We start from the raw sequence: 26,404 nt of genomic DNA, 5'->3' as shown, positions 1-26,404 counted from the left end.
GGACCATGAAATAGTTTCAACCACTTTTTCTGCAGGCTAAATAATTTAGTCCAAAAGAAAAAAAATCAGTTGTGCTGGTTCTTTCCACAGTAGGCTATACGTAATTATTAAGTAATCAAGGTCACAGTACATACACAAACCTCCATTGTCGTTATGGTTAAGCTTGAATTCTGTCAATTGGTTTTCATCTTGTAGTTCACGTATAATATGCCCTGTTTTTTAAGTCACTACAAAACCCAATCATAGCCTGATAAGATTGTCAGTACAATGTAAAGAACATCAAATCCAGATGTAACACACAAACCATTGGTATATAATGTATCTAACACAGACCAGTGACAACATGTTCCTTACCAACACAATGTTTTATTAGAGAGGAAAAGAAGTAAAAACACATTACATCATTCAAGGGCTGTTAAAAAAAAAAAAAAAAAAAATCATCAACGCGCCATTCCTTACTTGTTCAGATGACTACAGACCAGTGACCCAAAATATTATTTTACACACAGAAATAAAACAGGATCTATAACTACGGGGCGGCAGGGTTGCCTAGTGGTTCGAGCGTTGGACTAGTAACCGGAAGGTTAAACAAATCTGTCGTTCTGCCCCTGAACAGGCAGTTAACCCACTGTTCCTAGACCAGTTAACACACTGTTCCTAGGTCGTCATTGAAAATAAGAATCTGTTCTTAACTGACTTGCCTAGTTAAATAAAGGTACAAATCCAAAAAATAAAAAACTACTTGTTGTTTAATGTTTAAGGACAAAAATAAGCAAATGTTTGAATGATGGTGGTAGAGAACCCGTTACATTTCAGCTGGTATATTATAGAACGGATATCAGATACATTTTGCGCCGTGAAACCTTAAAAAAAAATTTAAAAAAAAAAAATCACGACTAAATCTCCACTTAAAGTACAGAGAGGAAACTTAGTCTAAAAGAGAAAGTACTCTCACGAGAACAATCCTACTCTCACGAGAACAATCCCTTCTGGAGGTCACTGGTCTTACAGTGAGAAAAAATATATACCAATACATTCTGAAACAAATATGATGAAACGTTGGAGAAATGAAGGAGTCACTGCGTCTGAGCCCAATCTCATCGTCACTACAAGACCTTGTATCTTCCTTTGCTGGTCGGTTGGTAGGAGTTTTGCTAAAATGAGAGAGAACATTTATTGAGCAATGATAATTATTTTTTATTTTTTTAATACACCCCCCTCCTCCTCACCAAGTTAATTACTTTCAGTACTTTTAATACATTCAACTTTTATTACTGGTGTTCATACAATGATGCAACCAACATGTAGACTGACACAAATGATTATAGAATGACTCCCTAGGCCCAGCATCAGTAAATAGATAGACAGATAGACAGATATAGATCTGAGATAACAGAGGACAGAACCATACATATGAATTCTATTTCTATGGCCAGAACTTACTAATCTGATAAGCTCCTCCTTGATGAGCCGAGTGATCTCAGCCTTGGCCTTCGTAACGGCCAGCTCATTTGCACCTGTCAATCAAATACATCAAAATATTACGACAAGTGACATCCATCAACAACAACAACAACCACCACTCACTACTGCTAACATGCAACACTCAACTCTCCAACATTGGTGAAGACTTGGAAGTGGTCATTGCAAGTAGAATTAGCTGCTTACTCTCAATAGCCAGGTAGATCTTGCGTTCTCCCTCTTTGGGCTCTTTGCCTGGAGGGAAGTAGGTTCCTCTGATTGTGATGGCTGCCTCAGAGTATTCTCCGATCCTCTGGAGGGCCTCCTTAGACGTGACCTTCCACCTCGCAGTCTGGTGGAACACAGGAAACAGACATTAATATCTTCCTGTTCGCTTAGGCCGTATTTACAAAGCGTCTCAGAGTAAGTCCTGATCTATGATCAGTTTTTCCCCATTTAGATCATGATGAATAATATTATATGGACAGATCCCTAGATCAGCACTCCTACTCTGAGACGCTTTGTGAGGTCAGTACCATCTACCACTTGTGGGGGGCAGAAATGCCTTCAGGAATATGTGAACTTTCATGTGCCTTAATGTAACGGATGTGAAACGGCTAGCTTAGTTAGCGTTGGTTCGGGCTAAATAGCGGTTCAATCGGGGGCGTCACTTGCTCTGAGACCTCGAAGTAGTAGTTCCCCTTGCTCTGCAAGGGCCGCAACTTTTGTGGAGCGATGGGTAACGATGCTTCGTGGGTGACTGTTGATGTGTGCAGAGGGTCCCTGGTTCGCGCCCGGGTCGGGGCGATGGGACGGTCTAAATTTATACTGTTACATTAACACATCTGTAAATACGAATAAAATAGTTAAAATTACAAGCCTAGTTGGTTTTGCCAAGGAACAAGATTTGCATTGCTAGTTATAGCCTAACATTGAAACGAGTTGGTTAGCTTTAGCTACTTGCAGATTCATGCATTGTAGTAACGTTATGAGTTGGGATTATGATTATTCGTTTAGCTAGCTAGCTACATGTCTAAATAAAAGACTTCACTATGCAAGTGACCATTTCACTGTACTGTTTACACCTTCTGTATCCTGTGCATGTGACAAAAACGTTGGTTTTATTTGATATAGGGTTGTGGTAATGTGAAGAACATGACCTGCACCAAAGTCAAATTAGGATATAACGTTAGGCCAAAGAGACAGTGTCCAAAGTTATACAATTCTCAGGTAGAAAGCCCAGACTTTAATTTCGTCACACTCCCAACCGTAAGCTATTTTTCTGTAATTAGCTCGCCATTAACTTGTTATGAGATTATTTTCCTGTAATAATGAGTAACAATTTGCTGAAGTGAAGATGATGTTGTCAGTTCTGATATGGTCATTATTTGAACAGGCTAGCCACTAGCTAGCTAACATGCTAGAAACAAACCAAAACATTGTTTAGAAAGTTGCATTTAGTTGCCTGGTTTGTTTGATTGACATCTACTAAATTCATTTTTAAAACAGATGGGTTTATTGAGGTGTTTAAAAAATGCAACAGTTATGATATTTTGGACCATCAGCCAGCCAGCTGATGGCATGTTTTTATGTTTATACTTTTTCAAAACGACAAGTTTGATGTTGGACGACAACAGAATGTTCATGTCACTACGACAACCGTCTACCGACATGTCAATTAGATGTAGTATGAACCAGCTTTTAGTCTTGGAAATCTTTGGTCGTTTAGTACACTATCGTATCCACTCTGCGAAGCCTCACATGTCAACCCTTAAAGAGATGAGCGAGGCTAAGGCTTAAGAGGGTGTGAACAACGCAGAATGGATGTAGACAAAGCAGAGCTCTCCAATAGGTGTACCAAAACAAGTTTATCAACTTTCAGAGCAGAATTACTTTCCCTTCATTCCTCAACTGTACGAAATGTACGATACCATTTTCTAACTCTTAGTCTCTACTTTAATCTAATGTAAAAAATAAAAAAGTAATATATATATTAAAAGCTCCGTCCGTCAAGGAACAGACATGGTAAATAGACTGTTCAACTGAAAGAGAATCAGCATGATAAAGTAATGCATAGTTCACATGGCAATGGTGAATACCTTTCGTTTAGAGATTCAATGAGTCCTCCACCTACACCCTAGTGTTGAGTCCTCCACCTACACCCTAGTGTTGAGTCCCAAATGACAACATATTCCCTATGTAGTTTACTACTATTGACCAGGGCCCATAAGACAATAGTGCACTGTCTAGGGACTAGGAAATAGGGTAAAAGTAGTGCACTATATAGGGAATAGGGTGGCATTTGGGATCCAGGCCCATATAAAAACTGACCTGAGGGAAATCATTGATTTCCAGCTCCTCTTCGTATCTCTTGACTGTCTCGGCCTGTTCAGCTGCCTGCCTCTCCTCCTCCAGCTTCTCCACAGGGATGTAGTTGAGCTTGGCGTTGATCTTCTCAGCCAGCTGCTCGGCGATGGTCTTCGCCGAGACGGAGGGGGCCATGATGGTGCCTCCTCTCAGGATGGCATTGGTGGCCTGTTGCATCACATCCTGTCCAGAGAGAGCAATGAATTACGTCAGGTTGGAAGGTTGAAGGCTACTAAAAAAAACACAGACCCACCCACACCCACCTGAGCCTCAGCCCCCAAGTTCTTCTGGGCGTTGATCCTGAGAGCCAGTCTCTTGGCCATCTCCAGTTTCTGGATGTTCCCAGCAGAGGGGGCACCGAGGTTGGCTAGGCCCCCTGCTGCTGCAGCCGCAACGGCCGCAGCGCTGGGCGGCCCTCCCCCTGGAGCCGACAGATCCTTCACCCTCTTCTTGGAGTTGAACATGCTCTCGATCTGCTCGTCAATCTGTAAGGACAGGGTGAGATATTGTGTCAATATAGTACGTATTCCATGAGGTTTTAGAAATGTATGGTTTGACCACAATGGATGGGTTGCGATATACATTATCAAGAGTCTGGAACCAGGTGAGTGTTCCCTACATAACCCTCTATAACCCTGGTCTGGAACCAGGTGACTGTTCCCTACATAACCCTCTATAACCCTAGTCTGGAACCAGGTGACTGTTCCCTACATAACCCTCTATAACCCTAGTCTGGAACCAGGTGACTGTTCCCTACATAACCCTCTATAACCCTAGTCTGGAACCAGGTGAGTGTTCCCTACATAACCCTCTATAACCCTAGTCTGGAACCAGGTGACTGTTCCCTACATAACCCTCTATAACCCTAGTCTGGAACCAGGTGAGTGTTCCCTACATAACCCTCTATAACCCTAGTCTGGAACCAGGTGAGTGTTCCCTACATAACCCTCTATAACCCTAGTCTGGAACCAGGTGACTGTTCCCTACATAACCCTCTATAACCCTAGTCTGGAACCAGGTGAGTGTTCCCTACATAACCCTCTATAACCCTAGTCTGGAACCAGGTGAGTGTTCCCTACATAACCCTCTATAACCCTAGTCTGGAACCAGGTGACTGTTCCCTACATCACCCTCTATAACCCTAGTCTGGAACCAGGTGAGTGTTCCCTACATAACCCTAGTCTGGAACCAGGTGAGTGTTCCCTCTATAACCCTAGTCTGGAACCAGGTGAGTGTTCCCTACATAACCCTCTATAACCCTAGTCTGGAACCAGGTGAGTGTTCCCTACATAACCCTCTATAACCCTAGTCTGGAACCAGGTGAGTGTTCCCTACATAACCCTAGTCTGGAACCAGGTGAGTGTTCCCTACATAACCCTCTATAACCCTAGTCTGGAACCAGGTGAGTGTTCCCTACATAAACCTCTATAACCCTAGTCTGGAACCAGGTGACTGTTCCCTACATAACCCTCTATAACCCTGGTCTGGAACCAGGTGAGTGTGTATGTCCCAAATGGCTCCCTACATAACCCTCTATAACCCTATTGGGCCCTGGTTACTTACAAGCCCTTAACAAACAATGCAGTTCTAAGAAAAATAAGTTAAAAAATGTAAAATAACTCATTAAAGAGCAGCAGTAAAATAACAGTAGCGAGGCTATATACAAGCCACAGTTGGCATTCTACTCTAAGCTGTAGGAGAGTGTGGAACCTGTACTCACATCCTGGGCCCTAGTCACATGATCAGAACCTGTACTCGCATCCTGGGCCCTAGTCACATGATCAGAACCTGTACTCGCATCCTGGGCCCAAGTCACATGATCAGAACCTGTACTCGCATCCTGGGCCCTAGTCACATGATCAGAACCTGTACTCATATCCTGGGCCCTAGTCACATGATCAGAACCTGTACTCGCATCCTGGGCCCTAGTCACATGATCAGAACCTGTACTCGCATCCTGGGCCCTAGTCACATGATCAGAACCTGTACTCGCATCCTGGGCCCTAGTCACATGATCAGAACCTGTACTCGCATCCTGGGCCCTAGTCACATGATCAGAACCTGTACTCGCATCCTGGGCCCTAGTCACATGATCAGAACCTGTACTCGCATCCTGGGCCCTAGTCACATGATCAGAACCTGTACTCGCATCCTGGGCCCTAGTCACATGATCAGAACCTGTACTCGCATCCTGGGCCCTAGTCACATGATCAGAACCTGTACTCGCATCCTGGGCCCTAGTCACATGATCAGAACCTGTACTCGCATCCTGGGCCCTAGTCACATGATCAGAACCTGTACTCGCATCCTGGGCCCTAGTCACATGATCAGAACCTGTACTCGCATCCTGGGCCCTAGTCACATGATCAGAACCTGTACTCGCATCCTGGGCCCTAGTCACATGATCAGAACCTGTACTCGCATCCTGGGCCCTAGTCACATGATCAGAACCTGTACTCGCATCCTGGGCCCTAGTCACATGATCAGAACCTGTACTCGCATCCTGGGCCCTAGTCACATGATCAGAACCTGTACTCGCATCCTGGGCCCTAGTCACATGATCAGAACCTGTACTCGCATCCTGGGCCCTAGTCACATGATCAGAACCTGTACTCGCATCCTGGGCCCTAGTCACATGATCAGAACCTGTACTCGCATCCTGGGCCCTAGTCACATGATCAGAACCTGTACTCACATCCTGGGCCCTAGTCACATGATCAGAACCTGTACTCGCATCCTGGGCCCTAGTCACATGATCAGAACCTGTACTCGCATCCTGGGCCCTAGTCACATGATCAGAACCTGTACTCGCATCCTGGGCCCTAGTCACATGATCAGAACCTGTACTCACATCCTGGGCCCTAGTCACATGATCAGAACCTGTACTCACATCCTGGGCCCTAGTCACATGATCAGAACCTGTACTCATATCCTGGGCCCTAGTCACATGATCAGAACCTGTACTCACATCCTGGGCCCTAGTCACATGATCAGAACCTGTACTCATATCCTGGGCCCTAGTCACATGATCAGAACCTGTACTCGCATCCTGGGCCCTAGTCACATGATCAGAACCTGTACTCGCATCCTGGGCCCTAGTCACATGATCAGAACCTGTACTCGCATCCTGGGCCCTAGTCACATGATCAGAACCTGTACTCGCATCCTGGGCTCGATCCACATGATCAGAACCTGTACTCGTATCCTGGGCTCGATCCACATGATCAGAACCTGTACTCATATCCTGGGCCCAGGCTACATGATCAGAACCTGTACTCGCATCCTGGGCCCTAGTCACATGATCAGAACCTGTACTCACATCCTGGGCCCTAGTCACATGATCAGAACCTGTACTCGCATCCTGGGCCCTAGTCACATGATCAGAACCTGTACTCGCATCCTGGGCCCTAGTCACATGATCAGAACCTGTACTCGCATCCTGGGCCCTAGTCACATGATCAGAACCTGTACTCGCATCCTGGGCCCAGGCTACATGATCAGAACCCGTACTCACATCCTGGGCCCTAGCTACATGATCAGAACCCGTACTCACATCCAGGGCTCCGTCCTCGTCATCAGAGTCCTGCAGACCCAGAGCGGCCTTCTGCAGCTTCTTCCTCTCGTTAGCCAGGGCATGCTCCGTCTCGTCAAACTTGAAGCCCTTCCCCGAGAACCCGCTGCTGCTCTTGATGCTTTTACCCTCCTGGGAAAAGAAAAAGGCCATTATAGAGAGGGTGTGTTACATTCGCCCGCTGATGACACAGTGCTAGCAGCAATGGGAAATAAGCCAGTGAAAAAAAACTGGTCTAATCTTGTTGAATATCGAGTTGAAGAAATATAAAATTTAAAAAAGGACACAGAATATAATATTGTAATTCGTCGCTGACAATCATCAGCTGTAATGCAGTGTTTTTTGTTGTTGTTGTTGTTGTTGGACACACAGACCGTTTCCACGACAACGCAGGAACAGCACTACTTCGGAACTTCCTCTTACCGCTTGCCGTTGGTTTTTGAAGGACAGCCACAGCTGCTCCAGCTCCTTGGGCACAGGGGACCCCGAGAGCTCCAGGGCCTTGATGATGTCCCCGGCGTAGCGTGCCTGCTCATCTGTGATGAAGGTGTAGGCAAAGCCCTGGGACACAACAAATCAGGGTGGGGTTTTTAACATTAGGGTTGTAACCCGGTACGCGTATTTGTTCCTGCACCGTTTCGTTACGGAACCTGGGTTCCGTCCTCGCGGTGAACCCTGGACATTTGGCCTATGCCTTCCACTGAAATGAGTCTTCCACAGGACTAGTAACCGGAAGGTTGCAAGTTCAAACCCCCGAGCTGACAAGATACAAATCTGTCGTTCTGCCCCTGAACAGGCAGTTAACCCACGGTTCCTAGGCCGTCATTGAAAATAAGATTTTGTTCTTAACTGACTTGCCTGGTTAAATAAAGGTTAAAAAAATTTTAAGTATTTTATTTTTTTCCAGCTCAGATTTACACGAGCCATGATGCATGCATGGATTAACTGCCTGTTCAGGGGCAGAACGACAGATTTGTACCTTGTCAGCTCGGGGATTTGAATTTGCAACCTTCCGGTTACTAGTCCAACGCTCTAACCACTAGGCTACCCTGCCGCCTCTACGCTCTAACCACTAGGCTACCCTGCCGCCTCTACGCTCTAACCACTAGGCTACCCTGCCGCCTCTACACTCTAACCACTAGGCTACCCTGCCGCCTCTACACTCTAACCACTAGGCTACCCTGCCGCCTCTACACTCTAACCACTAGGCTACCCTGCCGCCTCTACACTCTAACCACTAGGCTACCCTGCCGCCTCTACACTCTAACCACTAGGCTACCCTGCCGCCTCTACACTCTAACCACTAGGCTACCCTGCCGCCTCTACACTCTAACCACTAGGCTACCCTGCCGCCTCTACACTCTAACCACTAGGCTACCCTGCCGCCTCTACACTCTAACCACTAGGCTACCCTGCCGCCTCTACACTCTAACCACTAGGCTACCCTGCCGCCTCTACACTCTAACCACTAGGCTACCCTGCCGCCTCTACACTCTAACCACTAGGCTACCCTGCCGCCTCTACACTCTAACCACTAGGCTACCCTGCCGCCTCTACACTCTAACCACTAGGCTACCCTGCCGCCTCTACACTCTAACCACTAGGCTACCCTGCCGCCTCTACACTCTAACCACTAGGCTACCCTGCCGCCTCTACACTCTAACCACTAGGCTACCCTGCCGCCTCTACACTCTAACCACTAGGCTACCCTGCCGCCTCTACACTCTAACCACTAGGCTACCCTGCCTCTAACCACTAGGCTACCTGCCGCCCTACACTCTAACCACTAGGCTACCCTGCCCCTACACTCTAACCACTAGGCTACCCTGCCGCCCCTACACTCTAACCACTAGGCTACCCTGCCGCCCCTACACTCTAACCACTAGGCTACCCTGCCGCCCCTACACTCTAACCACTAGGCTACCCTGCCGCCCCTACACTCTAACCACTAGGCTACCCTGCCGCCCCTACACTCTAACCACTAGGCTACCCTGCCGCCCCTACACTCTAACCACTAGGCTACCCTGCCGCCCCTACACTCTAACCACTAGGCTACCCTGCCGCCCCTACACTCTAACCACTAGGCTACCCTGCCGCCCCTACACTCTAACCACTAGGCTACCCTGCCGCCTCTACACTCTAACCACTAGGCTACCCTGCCGCCCCACTCAATCAAATGCATCTTTTTTTCCCTAATATGGTTGAAGAGGTCCTTGGAGGGGAATAAAAAAAATGTTTTAAAATTTGCCCAGTAATTTGTTCCATTTTAGTGATCAGAATTCCTTGATAAACGAGTAACCACAATGAATTAGTTTGATGGACTACTAGGGTATCGTACAGGACCACTACTCACTTTGTTCCCGGCTCTCCCGGTACGTCCAGCCCTGTGGACATAGTCCTCGTAGTGGTTGGGACAGTTGTAGTTGACGACTAGGATCAACTGCTTGATGTCCAAACCCCTGGCTGCCACAGAGGTGGCCACCATTAGCCGACACGCCCCGTTCTTAAAATCATTGATGACGCTGTCTCTGTCGTACTGGTCAATGCCTACCATTGAGGGGACGGAGATAAACAGACGCTTGTTATCAAATGATATAGTTCAAAACAACGGACATGATAAAGGAGAAATGTTTATCTGACATGAATAAACATGGTTTAATTAGAAGATATAATAAGGAAAATGGTCGAGGAGACGATGAGCTCAGCCGGGTCACTTTCAAACCCCGGACTAACTGAATGAGCTCAGCCGGGTCACTTTCAAACCCTGGACTAACTGAATGAGCTCAGCCGGGTCACTTTCAAACCCTGGACTAACTGAATGAGCTCAGCCGGGTCGCTTTCAAACCCTGGACTAACTGAATGAGCTCAGCCGGGTCACTTTCAAACCCTGGACTAACTGAATGAGCTCAGCCGGGTCGCTTTCAAACCCTGGACTAACTGAATGAGCTCAGCCGGGTCACTTTCAAACCACGGACTAACTGAATGAGCTCAGCCGGGTCACTTTCAAACCCCGGACTAACTGAATGAGCTCAGCCGGGTCACTTTCAAACCCCGGACTAACTGAATGAGCTCAGCCGGGTCACTTTCAAACCCCGGACTAACTGAATGAGCTCAGCCGGGTCACTTTCAAACCCTGGACTAACTGAATGAGCTCAGCCGGGTCACTTTCAAACCCTGGACTAACTGAATGAGCTCAGCCGGGTCACTTTCAAACCCTGGACTAACTGAATGAGCTCAGCCGGGTCACTTTCAAACCCTGGACTAACTGAATGAGCTCAGCCCGGTCACTTTCAAACCCTGGACTAACTGAATGAGCTCAGCCTGGTCACTTTCAAACCCTGGACTAACTGAATGAGCTCAGCCGGGTCACTTTCAAACCCTGGACTAACTGAATGAGCTCAGCCCGGTCACTTTCAAACCCTGGACTAACTGAATGAGCTCAGCCCAGTCACTTTCAAACCCTGGACTAACTGAATGAGCTCAGCCGGGTCACTTTCAAACCCTGGACTAACTGAATGAGCTCAGCCCGGTCACTTTCAAACCCTGGACTAACTGAATGAGCTCAGCCCAGTCACTTTCAAACCCTGGACTAACTGAATGAGCTCAGCCCGGTCACTTTCAAACCCTGGAATAACTGAATGAGCTCAGCCCGGTCACTTTCAAACCCTGGACTAACTCAGTGTGTCCCAAATGCCACCCAATTCTCTACATCAGGGCTATTCAACTCAAGACCCTACGATGTCCCGAACTGGCTGCTTTTCTGGTCTACCTGATAATTAAAAATTGCACACACACACCTGGTGTCCCAGGTCTAAATCACTTCCTGATTGGAACCGTCTTCAAGGTCCAGAGTTGAGTTTGAAGGTGCTACCTTTGACCAGAGGACCAATTTTGTGGGCGGAGCCTCAGACTAAATGACAATAGGACACGGGTGTGTTTGCATGACATTTACCTCCGTGCAGAGACATGCAGGGGTAAGAGGCCTTCATCAGGTCTTTGAGCAGCCCGTCAGCGTGCTCCTGTTTGTCCACAAAGATGATGACCGAGCCCTTCTCCTGGTAATGGCCAAGGATCTCAAGCAGCTTCAGGAACTTCTGGTCCTCCTCAATTACCAGCTACGTGGAGAGAAGACACGATGAGGGGAAAACTTGGATGTGTATGTGACTTCAGCTTGATAAGAGAGAAATGGCAGCAACACTAATTTAACAATTTTACAAAATGACCAATATGGAATATGTAAAAGATGGATGGTGGTGCTATTGACAACATAGGAGACATATTCTTATTCATGGTGAATAGTTAAGGACTCCAGATATTTCCACCTTTCATTTCATAAAAAAAAAAACATAATTCCACTTTGACATTATTGGGGTACTGTGTGTAGGCCACAACATCCAAAATTTAACCTATTTTAAAAATTTAGACTAACACAAAAATGTTAAATAACTTTTTTTTTTTTTTAAAGGTGTGAATACATTCTGAAGCCACCGAAACAAAAAATATATTAAAACATTTTTTTAAATGCAAAACGTGTAAAGTGTTGGTCCCATGTTTCATGAGCTGAAATAAAATCCCAGAAATTGTTCATACTACACAAAAAGCTTATTTATCTCAAATGTTGTGCACAAATTTGTTTACATCCCTGTTAATGAGAATTTCTCATTTGCCAAGATAATCCATCCAGCTGACAGGTGTGGCATATCAAGAAGCTGATTAAATAGCATGATCAATACACAGGTGCAAAGGCCACTCGAAGATGTGCAGTTTTGTCCCAAAACACAATGCTACAGACGTGTCACGTTTTGAGGGAGAGTGGAATTGGCATGCCGACTGCAGGAATGCCCACCAGAGCTGTTGGTATAATGTTAATTTCTCTACCATAAGCCGCCTCCAACGTTGTTTTAGAGAATTTGGCAGTACGTCCAACCGGCCTCACAGACCACGTGTAACAACGCCAGCCAGGACCTCCACATCCAGCTTCTTTACCTGCGGGATGGTCTGAGACCAGCCACCCGGACAGCTGATGAAACTGTGGGTTTGCACAACCAAAGAATTTCTGCACAAACTTTTTTTTATTTTTTTAAACGCCTCAGATAAGTTCATCGGCGTGCTCGTTGTCCTCACCAGGGTCTTGCATTTTTGAGGAGCAAAATAAAATGACTGGCCTGCGGGCCTCCAGTTGCGTAACCCTGCTCTGGTGGGATGGTTTACATATGATATCCTGTGTAGAACAGGAGTTTTTCGTCACCACATTACTGACTAGGAATAACTCCGGGCCCTATTTACAGGGCACCAAAAAAAAGGTTAAAGAGATGGAACTCGCACCCTATTCCCGTTATAGGTGCACTACTTTTTACCAGAGCCCTATGGTCCTTGGTCAAAAGTAGTGCACTATAAAACGGTAACATTTAGGACACACAGAGAATGTAAAAAGGCCAAGTCTTACCACATGTTGCTCCACATCAGAGCACACCACGCTCCTGCCTCCCACCTGAACCTCGATGGGCTTGGACAGTATCCTCCTGGCCAGCGCCTCCATGGCCCGCGGGAACGTAGCGGAGAACATGACCGTCTGCCGGTCTGGACGCACGTTGTCCATGATACGCATCACCTGGGGGAAGGAACATTACAGGACAGGATATGACCTATTATTCTGGTGCCCGGGTCAGGTCTAAATAGCTGCGATAACATGAAATTATGAGTTTTTCCTTTAAAAACCATGTAATGGGAGTCTGTCTACCTGCGGCTCAAAGCCCATGTCAAACATTCTGTCCGCCTCGTCCACGACCACGTACGTGGCTCGCCGCAGGTTTGTGACTCGACCTACACACCCAAGGAAAGTATAGTGACACAGGAAAACAAGTTACTCTCTGGAAAGTGGGCTCACCCAAAGATTTCACACAAAGTTCCTGAACCTCCTGGTAAATTTACCTCAACAAGCCTAAAAACAAATTTAAAAAATAAAAAAAATAAATAAATAAAATATTCCCTTTTCCCAAGGCATTAAATATTTCACTTCAATTCACACAACTGCCATTTATTCGTGTTCAGGCCTACTGTTAAGCGGACAGATTATTAGGTTTCTATATTTGTCTCGTCTTGCGTACCATCTCAGGGGCACGAGGAACCTGTAAAAATGTCAGAAAACAGCCAATACAATAAAAGAGATGAGGCCACGTCAAAGCACTATGTTGACCGCCTTTTCACCTACAAAACGAAACAGAGAGATTACCTGGCATGTGCGGAAGGAAAGAGCGCTATAAAAACTGTGCGTTTTATTACATGACTCATGTATGACTCATGACATTTACACACAGTCATAAAACAATACTGACTTTTAAATACGACTGTAAACATATCCACACTTGTCGGACAACCATGTTCTAACTTTAGGCTTCACATGTTATTCAAATCCAAACACGAGTGAAATGTCTGACTTTTTACACGACTAACAAGGAAACTTGACTTGGGATAAAGGTTTGTTGAAAGCTTTTGACTTACGCCTCTGAACGTGAGGACCACCCACGAGGCCGTATCGTCTCTTCACCTACTTGTAGCTGATCGTTATTTCTTCAGGGAACGCTTCAAAAAGTGGTCGGGTATGATTCCCAAGGCGGTCAGATAACGTTGACAGTTTTAGTTAAAAAAAAAAAAAAAAAAAAAGGAGGTACCGACCGATGCAAAGCAGGACATTTTACATCTCACTTTCTGTCAGTACGTGGGTCAGAAAGAGACCTTTCTAAGTCAAAAATAATTAGAACACTGGACATTGCACACACTGCAGGTTTCTCACATATCAGAAATCCCTGTCATTATATGTTAACTGGGTACAATACACACAAGAGGGCTAATGAGACATGGTGTGTCACTCACCGCTGTTGGCACCTAACATGTCAATCATTCGCCCTGGTGTGCACACAATGATCTCTGCTCCCCTCTTCAGCTCAGCAATCTGCATCACAAGCAAGAAACAAACCATTTAAAAAAAAAAAATGTAAATATCGATATTCAACCAACGTACAATCCCGTTTGCCTTTTCCTAACTGATTATTAGGGCTTGACGTTTACTTTAATAACTACTTGCCCCCCCCCTCCCCCCCCCAAAAGGTCTGTAACACCATGTTCATCTTTGTATGATGCGAGGAACAACTTTACAAAATAAAAAAAATGTATTTTCTAATCAATTTAACCTTAGAGAATCCAACAGAATTGGAGGTTACACTATGCCTACTGGGCTTCTCTGTATATACAAGCCTGTCTTAAAACACCGCACTGCCCCTTTAAAAGGCTCTCCTGGCGCACTGCCCCTTTAAAAGGCTCTCCTGGAAGATGGTTGGCCACACTTGGGAGCTTATCAAACATAGCAACATTACAACCAAATACTTTTTATGTCTTTATAAAATAATTCCCGCCAGGGGCTCGAAATTATAATAATAATAATAATATAATAATATATGCCATTTAGCAGACGCTTTTATCCAAAGCGACTTACAGTCATGTGTGCATACATTCTACGTATGGGTGGTCCCGGGGATTGAACCCACTACCCTGGCGTTACAAGCGCCATGCTCTACCAACTGAGCTACGGAAATTAAGGGCGAACCGTTGATTTAAAATAATAAGACGGTTGAAAACAGACTCTGGGACGACATATCTAAAATGTATTCACCCACTGCACTTTAAAACATTTTTAAAAGGCAAATGAGGCTGACGCAACAGATCAGACCGTTTAGCTTAAAATGTTGATCAAGTTTTTATTTCTGCTGTGATCTGTTGCATCAGCCTCATCGCTTTAAAAAATAAATAAATAAAAATGAAAACAACTTTATGCAACTAGCAGGAAACTCCAGTTCTCAAAAGCACACTCAAGGGGTTTCATGTGACAGATCAAAATATCCTGTTAGAAATTAAGTGGAGATTTAAAGATGCAACAACTAGCATGGGTTGCTAATATGACTATTGATGTAACAACTAGCATGTGTTGCTAATATGACTATTGATGTAACAACTAGCATGTGTTGCTAATATGACTATTGATAAAACAACTAGCATGTGTTGCTAATATGACTACTGATGCAACAACTAGCACGGGTTGCTAATATGACTACTGATGTAACAACTAGCATGTGTTGCTAATATGACTATTGATGCAACAACTAGCACGGGATGCTAATATGACTATTGATGCAACAACTAGCACGGGATGCTAATATGACTATTGATGCAACAACTAACACGGGATGCTAATATGACTATTGATGCAACAACTAGCACGGGTTGCTAATATGACTATTGATGCAACAACTAGCATGTGTTGCTAATATGACTACTGATGCAACAACTAGCACGGGATGCTAATATGACTACTGATGCAACAACTAGCACGGGATGCTAATATGACTATTGATGCAACAACTAGCACGGGATGCTAATATGACTATTGATGCAACAACTAGCACGGGATGCTAATATGACTATTGATGCAACAACTAGCACGGGATGCTAATATGACTATTGATGCAACAACTAGCACGGGATGCTAATATGACTATTGATGCAACAACTAGCATGGGTTGCTAATATGACTATTGATGTAACAACTAGCATGGGTTGCTAATATGACTATTGATGTAACAACTAGCACGGGTTGCTAATATGACTATTGATGTAACAACTAGCACGGGTTGCTAATATGACTATTGATGTAACAACTAGCACGGGATGCTAATATGACTATTGATGCAACAACTAGCACGGGATGCTAATATGACTATTGATGCAACAACTAGCACGGGATGCTAATATGACTATTGATGCAACAACTAGCACGGGTTGCTAATATGACTATTGATGCAACAACTAGCACGGGTTGCTAATATGACTATTGATGTAACAACTAGCACGGGTTGCTAATATGACTATTGATGCAACAACTAGCACGGGTTGCTAATATGACTATTGATGCAACAACTAGCACGGGATGCTAATATGACTATTGATGCAACAACTAGCACGGGATGCTAATATGACTACTGATGCAACAACTAGCACGGGTTGCTAATATGACTACTGATGCAACAACTAGCACGGGTTGCTAATATGACTACTGATGCAACAACTAGCATGGGTTGCTAATATGACTACTGATGCAACAACTAGCATGGGTTGCTAATATGACTACTGATGCAACAACTAGCACGGGTTGCTAATATGACTACTGATGCAACAACTAGCACGGGTTGCTAATATGACTACTGATGCAACAACTAGCACGGGTTGCTAATATGACTACTGATGCAACAACTAGCACGGGTTGCTAATATGACTATTGATGCAACAACTAGCATGGGTTGCTAATATGACTACTGATGCAACAACTAGCACGGGTTGCTAATATGACTACTGATGCAACAACTAGCATGGGTTGCTAATATGACTACTGATGCAACAACTAGCATGGGTTGCTAATATGACTACTGATGCAACAACTAGCATGGGTTGCTAATATGACTACTGATGCAACAACTAGCATGGGTTGCTAATATGACTACTGATGCAACAACTAGCATGGGTTGCTAATATGACTACTGATGCAACAACTAGCATGGGTTGCTAATATGACTACTGATGCAACAACTAGCATGGGTTGCTAATATGACTACTGATGCAACAACTAGCATGGGTTGCTAATATGACTACTGATGCAACAACTAGCATGGGATGCTAATATGACTATTGATGCAACAACTAGCATGGGATGCTAATATGACTACTGATGTAACCACTAGCATGGGATGCTAATATGACTACTGATGTAACCACTAGCATGGGTTGCTAATATGACTACTGATGCAACAACTAGCATGGGATGCTAATATGACTATTGATGCAACAACTAGCATGGGATGCTAATATGACTACTGATGTAACCACTAGCATGGAATGCTAATATGACTACTGATGTAACCACTAGCATGGGTTGCTAATATGACTACTGATGCAACAACTAGCACGGGTTGCTAATATGACTACTGATGCAACAACTAGCACGGGTTGCTAATATGACTACTGATGCAACAACTAGCACGGGTTGCTAATATGACTACTGATGCAACAACTAGCATGGGTTGCTAATATGACTACTGATGCAACAACTAGCATGGGACGCTAATATGACTATTGATGCAACAACTAGCATGGGATGCTAATATGACTACTGATGTAACCACTAGCATGGGATGCTAATATGACTACTGATGTAACCACTAGCATGGGTTGCTAATATGACTACTGATGCAACAACTAGCACGGGTTGCTAATATGACTACTGATGCAACAACTAGCACGGGTTGCTAATATGACTACTGATGCAACAACTAGCACGGGTTGCTAATATGACTACTGATGCAACAACTAGCATGGGTTGCTAATATGACTACTGATGCAACAACTAGCACGGGTTGCTAATATGACTACTGATGCAACAACTAGCACGGGTTGCTAATATGACTACTGATGCAACAACTAGCACGGGTTGCTAATATGACTACTGATGCAACAACTAGCACGGGACGCTAATATGACTATTGATGCAACAACTAGCATGGGATGCTAATATGACTACTGATGTAACCACTAGCATGGGATGCTAATATGACTACTGATGTAACCACTAGCACGGGTTACTAATGACGAGAAATATGCATTTGGTTGCCGGACAATAAAATTGTTAATTTGAAACCCAATAGAACATGAGAATATGCCATGGCAACCAGCCTTTAAGTGTTTATAAAACAATTCCCCTCAACATTTCTATCGTCAGATTTCAGCTAGACTACTTTGAAACAAAGACATGTTTCATCAAATTATAAAACGTCTAGGTTTTAAACAATTAAGTTTATGGTTAAAACTTTTTTTTTTTTTTTTTTACATGCTGACAGCCACCGTCCTTCACTCTCCTGGTCTTGTGACAATTTAATCTGAACGAACCATGCCTCCAGTATGTTCGACAGAATCAAGCCTTTTAGACACTAACACAACTTATCCTCCATTAAATTAGGCAAACATGAATACCGTTAAGCCTATATTTAATATACTTAAAAAGTCTCAAAGTTTGGCATCATTTTATGGCGCCTCCCTCATGTCGGCATCGGTTTGGACATCAGGCTGGGGCCAATATGCATCTCACCGACACTTTAACATGTATTTTGTACATGAAAAATATATTTGAATATTATGCCAATGTTGGTACCTCTGATCCAATTCTGATTGGAGTAGGCCAACTGTTTGACAGTGATTTTTTTATTTTATTGTCCATTCAAACAACTTAAATCTATATTCTTCTTGTCTGACATTTTTATTTTTTACTTGTCCCAGACAAGAGAACAAGCATTCATGCTGTGTTGTCATGTGTTGCTGCCACTTGTCCCAGACAAGAGAACAAGCATTAATGCTGTGTTGTCATGTGTTGCTGCCACTTGTCCCAGACAAGAGAACAAGCATTAATGCTGTGTTGTCATGTGTTGCTGCCACGCTATGTTCTTAGGTCTCTCTTTATGTAATGTTATGGTGGTCTATCTTGTCGTGATGTGCGTTTTGTCCTATATTTTATGTTTAATCCCAGCCCCTGTCGCCGCAGGAGGTCTTTTGCCTTCTGGTAGGCAGTCATTGTAAATAAGAATGTTCTTTAACTGACTTCCTTAGTTAAATAAAAAGTTTAAAAATGTATGTCGAGCCCTGCATTATTCAAACCTACAACCCAGGATTTCTTTAAATACAATGTACAATTAAAAAAAAAAATGTTTTTATCATCATGGTAAATCGTAATTGGTTCTACCTGTTCACTAATCCCCGTGCCTCCATATACACACACCACCCTCAGGTTCAGAGGCTTGGAGAACTTCTTGCACTCCTTGGTGATCTGCAGAGCCAGCTCTCTGGTGGGAGTCATGATCACAGCTGAATGGGGGAAGAGAACGGACAGATAGAACTCAAGACAACATACTCTCATCGTCTATTTGCCCTTACAAAATACAGCACCTTCCTTGAACAGCTGTCATATCGTTTGATAGGACCATTCTACTCAGCAAATTAAAATTGTGATTTACACATAGAAAGCATTCAGGTTAATTTAGGTGTAATTGATATGGGGTTATATGACAGAAAACTAGTACAAAAGGGGCCCTTACCGATGGGTCCCTCAGCCTCCTCCAGGGGCCTCTGGTCCATGATGTGACGGTACATAGGAAGGAGGAAGGCGATGGTCTTTCCACTGCCGGTCTTAGCGATGCCAATGAGATCTCTCCCAGACATGATGGCTGGAATGGCCTGAGCCTGGATGGGGGTGGGCTTCTCATAGCTGTGTCTGGAGATGTGAAGACAACATCACTTAACACGCCTATCTAGAAGTCTATGGCAAGTGAATCACAGGTGACATCAGCACTGAGCTGAAAAAAGGCTAGAGCTGCCGCTTTCAAGGAGCAGGACACTAATCCGGACGCTAAGCCCTCCGACAAACCATCAAACAGGCAAAGCATCAAACTATCAAGGATTACAAATAGAAACCCAGCCGCGAGCTGTCCAGTGATGCAAGCCTACAAGACAAGCTAGATACCTTCTTCTATGCTTGTATCGATGCTAGCAACACTGAACCATCCATGAGAGCCCCAGCTGTTCCGGAAGACAGTGTGATCACGCTCTCCATAGCCGATGTGAGTAAGATCTTTAAACAGGGTAACATTCACAAGGCTGCAGGGCCAGACGGATTACCAGGACGTGTACTGAGAGCATGCGCTGACCAGCTGTCAAGAGTCTTCACTGACATTTTCAAACTCTTCCTGACCCAGTCTGTAATACCGACATGTTTCATGCAGACCACATTAATCCATGTGCCCAAGAACGCCGAAGTAACTTGCCTAAATGACTACCGACTCATTACACTCTCAAAGCATTTTATGGCTACAGATGTAAAGCTGGTCATGGCTCACATCAACACCATCATCCCAGACACCCTGGACCCAATTTGCATACTGCCCCAATAGATGACAATCTCCATTGCACTCCACACTACCCTTTCCCACCCGGACAAAAGGAACACCTATGTGAGAATGCTATTCATTGAATACTGTTCAGCGTGCAACACCATAGTGCCCTCCAAGCTCATCACTTAGCTAAAAGACTCAGGGACTAAGCAACTGGATCCTGAACTTCCTGATGGGCCGCCCCCAGGTGGTAAGGGAGACAACACAACCGCCAAGCTGATCCTCAACACAGGGGCCCCTCAGGGGTGCATGCTTAGTCCCATCCTGTACACCCTGTTCACTCACGACTGCGTGGCCACGCACGACTCCAACACCATCATTAAGTTCTCTGATGACACAACGGTGGTGCCTGATTACCAACAACGATGAGATTGACCTCCTCCCTAAAGGCTGAGACCTGGCAGGGAGATGCCAGGACAACAATAGCCTCTCCCTCAGCATCAGCAAGACAGAAGGAGCTGTTCGTGGACTACAGGAAACGGAGGGCCGAGAATCCCCCCATCCACGGGGTTGTAGCGGAGCCTCTTCATTTCAGGAGGCTGAAAAAGTTCTACAACTGCACCATTGAGAGCATCTTGACTGGCTGCATTACCACTTGGTATGGAAACTGCTTGGCATCCTACCGCGAGGCGCTACAAAGGGTAGTGCGTACAGCCCGGTACATCACTGGGCCCAAGCTCCCTGCCATCTAGGACCTCTATACCAGGCGGTGTTCCAGGACCTCTATACCAGGCGGTGTTCCATGACCTCTATACCAGGCGGTGTTCCATGACCTCTATACCAGGCGGTGTTCCAGGACCTCTATACCAGGCGGTGTTCCAGGACCTCTATACCAGGCGGTGTTAGAGGAAAGCCCAAGAAGATGTGCATCAGTAAGTGGTACTGATGCACCAAGTCTGGAACCAACAGGACCCCGAACAGCTACTACCCCCAAGCCATGAAACTGCTAAATAGTTAGTTAAATAGTTAACCAATAGTTACCCTGAATATATGCATTGACCCTTTTGGCACCAACTGTTTTGGCTTATCACATACGCTGCCGTTACTGTAAATCATCTATCCTGTTACCTAGTCACTTTATCCATACCTATATGTACAGTACATATCTACCTCCATTACCTCGTACCCCTGCACATCGACTCGGTATTGGTACCCGTGTGTATATTAGCAAAATGATCGTAACTCATTGTGTATTTATTCCATGTGTTATTAAAAAAAATATATTATTTCTTACTTTTTGTTTCTCTGCATTGTTGGAAAGGACCCCTGCACATCGACTCGGTATTGGTACCCGTGTGTATATTAGCAAAATTATCGTAACTGCATTGTTGGAAAGGACCCGTAAGTAAGCAATTCACTGTTAAGTCTATAGTCTGTTGTTTACAAAAGTATGTGACAAATAACATTTCGGATTTGATCAACTGCTGATTACATAACAAAAAGTATGTTAAGGTCCTATTCATTTGGACCAATAGGTAACTTATATATGCTACAATGTAAAACTTTGTCTGCGACACTCACCTCTTCAGTGCACTTAGGATCTTCATAGACGTGCCACACTGAACCCATGACTTGATGGGCTTGGGACAACCTTTTCCTTTAACTGCGATTCCCTCCAGGTCCAGCCTGTGGACATTCACCTCTGTATGCATTCATCAAAAGGAAAGGAGTTAGATCAATGATGGGCAACTTTGATAAGGACACACACACACACACACACACAATTTTTGAAAACTCATGACGGGCCGCAGTGGCTCGCAGGTCTGCCTTAATTTCATGCAATTCTACACATTTTGCCATGGGGGTGTAGAGAAATGTTCGCAAATATATTCAGTAAGAACCACAAATGGTTGTATCCTCGATTTGCATGTTCTGTTGAGATTAATTACCATAAATCTAAATGTGATTTGTCATTCTGAGCACCGTGGTTGGACGCCCTAATCAGGTGACACACCCAATGGTTATGAGTCCAGTAAATTAAAATGCTGCTGGTCAAATTTCCTGCGCCACAATTTCCTAATGGAATCCCTGCCACACACACACACATTGGCTCGGTTTGCTTTTGGCAGAACTCGACTAGGCGACCATCTGTGCTCATACTCCTCAAAGTAATTTGCTTGAAAAAGTAAGGGAAAAAATGCAATATTACTGTTGTTTGTCCCTTTTGAGCCCCCGTAGCAACAAGATAGCCAGATACACTTCCTCAAAATAGTCCAAATTAATCAAAGATACAAATGTATCAATTTAAAAAAAAATGTATCTTTTGCAGAGATCTTAGTCGCGCAAATTTACATCTAGCTAAGATGTTTGGTGCAGCATTTCTCAAGTGAAAAAATGTACATGAAAACTAGTCGTCTCTCATTGAATGACAACAAACACTTCATGTTCTCACTCCTACTTAAGACTAGTACTGTTGACCAATCACTGAAGAAGGGGCGTAGACTTTGGCCACCGAACTTCGACTTGCCTCAAGAAAAACATGTGTGCACACAAACAGCCAGGAAAAACGGCACAAAGTATTCATGATATACGTGCAAACTGTTTAGACTGGGAAGTATACGGTAAGCTTTACAGTTAGTGCCGTTAACTAAGTTTTACGGGGAAAACAACCACTATCAGTCATTGCAAATAGACCCTTCCTCAAAAAATAACACACACACACACACACACACACACACACACACACACACATACATACCCTCTGGAGACATCTTGGCCAGCTCTGGCACCTCTACATAGAAGTCCTTGCGGTACGGTTCGTACTCAATCTTCTGGTGATCCACTGGCTCCAGCACCTTCCTCTGTTTGGTCTGGTAGCCAGTCAGGGCTGTCGCCAGATCCACTTCCTCTTCCTCTGATGAGTACTGGGAAGACAGTGACACAACATGTCAGGAACCTGCTCTCTTCAGTGAGAGAAGTTCTTGAGACTTTTGGACCAAATGGCACCCTATTCCCTACATAGTGCACTACTATATCACCTTATTCACATAGTGCACTACCATAGCACCATATTCCCTACATAGTGCACTACTATAGCACCTTATTCACATAGTGCACTACCATAGCACCATATTCCCTACATAGTGCACTACTATAGCACCTTATTCCCTACATAGTGCACTACTATAGCACCCTATTCCCTACATAGTGCACTAACACTTGACCCCATGAGCCCTATACATTTACACCAACGATCACAATAAGAGCATGACAGGACAAAAAACGGCTTACCTCCATTGCATCCTGGTCATTCTCCATCAGCTCACCCTTCTTTTTGTGGACATTTGGTCCCCTCTTAGTTTTGCATACGGTGACAACTTTGGATACGTTTACTCCTCCCTTCTAATTGTGTGGAGGGCAACAAAAAGAGACAGAGAGAGAGAGAGAGAGAGAGAGAGAGAGAGAGAGACACAGAGAGAGAGAGACAGAGAGACAGAGAGAGAGACACAGAGAGAGACACAGAGAGAGAGAGAGAGAGAGACAGAGAGAGAGAGAGACAGAGAGACAGAGAGAGAGAGAGAGAGAGAGAGAGAGAGAGAGACAGAGAGAGACAGAGAGAGAGAGAGAGAGAGAGAGACACACAGAGAGAGAGACACAGAGAGAGACACAGAGAGAGAGACACAGAGAGAGAGACACAGAGAGAGACACAGAGAGAGAGACACAGAGAGAGACACACAGAGAGAGAGACACAGAGAGAGAGACACAGAGAGAGAGACACAGAGAGAGAGACACAGAGAGAGAGACACAGAGAGAGAGACACAGAGAGAGAGACACAGAGAGAGAGACACAGAGAGAGACACAGAGAGAGAGATTGCATCACACACAAAAAGACCAAAGCAGCACATACTGACAGCAATGTTTCCAATGAGCTAAATACTGTATGTGTGAAGGAAACTATTGGGGGATGGTTTGACTTACCTTGTCATTCCCTTTAGACTGGGGGCCCATGTTGAACTTCTTGACTTCCTCCTTGACCTCCTCCATGTAGGCGTCTAAGGTATCCAGCTCATCCTCTGCTTCCTGCTCCATGGGAGTAACCTCCTCCTCCTCTTCCTCCTCCTCCTCTTTCTTTTCCTCCTTCTCCTCCGGCCCCTTACCCTCCTCACCTTCTTCAGGCTCTTCCTCGGGAGCTGTCCCTTCCTCATCGTCGTCTGAAAGGAAGAGAAGTCTGGTGAGACCCTGTGTTGGCAGTTATCTAAATCAGTCTTTTGAAAGTGGAAACTAATGCATTTTGGTACACATGAACCCCACAACACAACCATGAAAAGTAGAAGCCTGAGCTGTTGTTCCTCACCGTCGTCATCCTCCAGACTCCACTTCTTTCCCTGCTTCATCTCCTCGATCTCTCTCTTGATCTCCTCGATGTTCCCTAGGGCCTTCTTCCTTTGGTCCTCCCTCCACTTCTCCACTCGCTCCTTCCTCTTCCTCATCTCTTCCTCCAGCTTGTTCTGGTCAAAGTCTTGCTGTGGGGACAACACATAAAGAATGCGCAAATATTTAAAAAAACTGTCACATTTCGGTCAAAGTTTCCAAATTGCTGAACAACATCTATAGTGGAATAGGACTCACATCCTCAACGACCTCCTCTTGCTCTTCTTTGATTTTCTTCTTCTCTGCAGAGGCTTCAGGGTTGTCTTTTTCCTTGCTTTTAGACAGACTGGCAAACCAAAACAGACAAAGGAGAACAAGTTAAGGTCGGGTGTACGTAAGATTTATTGAGGGGGGGGGATATAACCCTTTGGTAAAAACTCACGTCTCTTCAGTTTTCCTGCTTTTGCTGGGGCTTGCGGATTGAGATCTGCGTCCTCGGCTTCTAGACCTTCTATTCCTGTCACGGCTCCTGGAGCGCCTCTTCTCCCGACTCCTAGAGCGTCTGGATCACATCAGACAAACTCAATAACAATATCAGACCAGGCATATATATATTTCACATTCGAAGACACACTCTTACTCTGATGACTTTGATCAATCACTCACTCTTGTTCTCTGTCTTTCTCACACACAACTTACCTGGGGCGCTTCCTGTCTCTGGACCTTGATCGGCGTCGGTCACGGCTGCGTGACCTCTCTCCCCGCCTGTTGCGGTCCCTGTCTCGGTTTCGTGAGGCAGCCCCATCATCCTTCTTGGAGCGTTTGTCTGGGGAACGGCTCTTTGATCGACTCCCGGACCGACCCCTCGATGCCGACCGTTTCCTGTAATGCCTAACAAACATTGACAGAAATGATTTAAAACACTTCAAATCACTTAACTAAAACAACTGACATAAAAAATATATATATATATATGAGTTAAAAACGTCGTTAGTGCGAGAGAGTAATGCCGCGTTCAAGAAAACTGGGAACTCGGAGGGGGGAAAATCAAGCTCGGCCTGGGAAAATCGTTTCGAACAGTCATCCAATTCAGAATATCAAGTCGGAAACTCGGCCATCTATGCACAGATCTTTGGCCTCCGACTTTCCCGACCTGAAGATCACGAACGTCATGATTTGACCTCGCACCCCCAGAGTTCCTAGTTGTCTAGAAAGCACCATATACAACTGCACAGCACATGGCCAATATGTTTTAAATAATTGTGTCGTTTGTGAATGCATTATCAAGTATTTTTACTTTGTCTATTAGGCTAGCTAGCCAGCTAGCTATCGATCACATTCAATGGTCTGTAAACGTTAGCTAGCTTGTTAGCTAGCGCGTTGGATCAACGTTGCACACTTGATAGCAAGCTCGGCTTTTTTTAATCCTTCAAAACAGACAAAAAATAATCATTACAAGAGACCCGTAAACTCCTCACTTACCTCGACTCGCGCCCCATGTTTACGTCGAGTCCACAAAGAGATTAAATATCAATGTTTTATTGTTAAACTTTGTGCATTTGTTTTCATGCGTGATCACGTTAGCTGTTTCCTGGAACGTAATCAAAAAGTGACGGTTCTTCTCAGATTGCGTAGCTGCATTGGATGTGTCCGC

General features: G+C 44.8%; 1 protein-coding gene across 1 annotated transcript; it reads right to left on the bottom strand.

Moving 5' to 3' along the window:
* Positions 1-346: 346 nt before the first annotated feature.
* On the bottom strand, positions 347-26,376 carry ddx46 (DEAD (Asp-Glu-Ala-Asp) box polypeptide 46). Its single transcript, XM_052529283.1, has 23 exons — positions 26,233-26,376; positions 25,450-25,641; positions 25,193-25,312; positions 25,009-25,096; positions 24,734-24,902; positions 24,358-24,590; positions 23,671-23,781; positions 23,138-23,303; positions 21,961-22,081; positions 19,588-19,763; positions 19,236-19,357; positions 14,273-14,351; positions 13,140-13,222; positions 12,846-13,010; positions 11,352-11,514; positions 9,753-9,946; positions 7,823-7,960; positions 7,382-7,531; positions 4,092-4,313; positions 3,793-4,011; positions 1,669-1,813; positions 1,444-1,517; positions 347-1,154 (listed from the first exon to the last, which is right to left on the bottom strand). Exons 1-23 carry the CDS (start codon positions 26,247-26,249, stop codon positions 1,107-1,109), a joined length of 3,195 nt encoding a protein of 1,064 aa, XP_052385243.1. The 5' UTR covers positions 26,250-26,376; the 3' UTR covers positions 347-1,106.
* Positions 26,377-26,404: the final 28 nt, after the last annotated feature.

This window comes from Oncorhynchus keta, chromosome 11 (genome assembly GCF_023373465.1).
Source record: "Oncorhynchus keta strain PuntledgeMale-10-30-2019 chromosome 11, Oket_V2, whole genome shotgun sequence".
Taxonomy (NCBI): Eukaryota; Metazoa; Chordata; class Actinopteri; order Salmoniformes; family Salmonidae; genus Oncorhynchus; species Oncorhynchus keta.
The sequence above is the reverse complement of the archived record's forward strand: the minus strand, read 5'-3'. Positions and strand labels throughout refer to the sequence as shown.

Excerpts from the sequence above, each read along its gene's own strand:
- ddx46 (XM_052529283.1), bottom strand. Across the intron at positions 19,358-19,587 it reads GGAGGCTGAGGGACCCATCG|CTGTGATCATGACTCCCACC; the intron begins GTAAGGGCCCCT and ends TCCCCCATTCAG. Across the intron at positions 9,947-11,351 it reads CTGCATGTCTCTGCACGGAG|GCATTGACCAGTACGACAGA; the intron begins GTAAATGTCATG and ends CCTCAATGGTAG.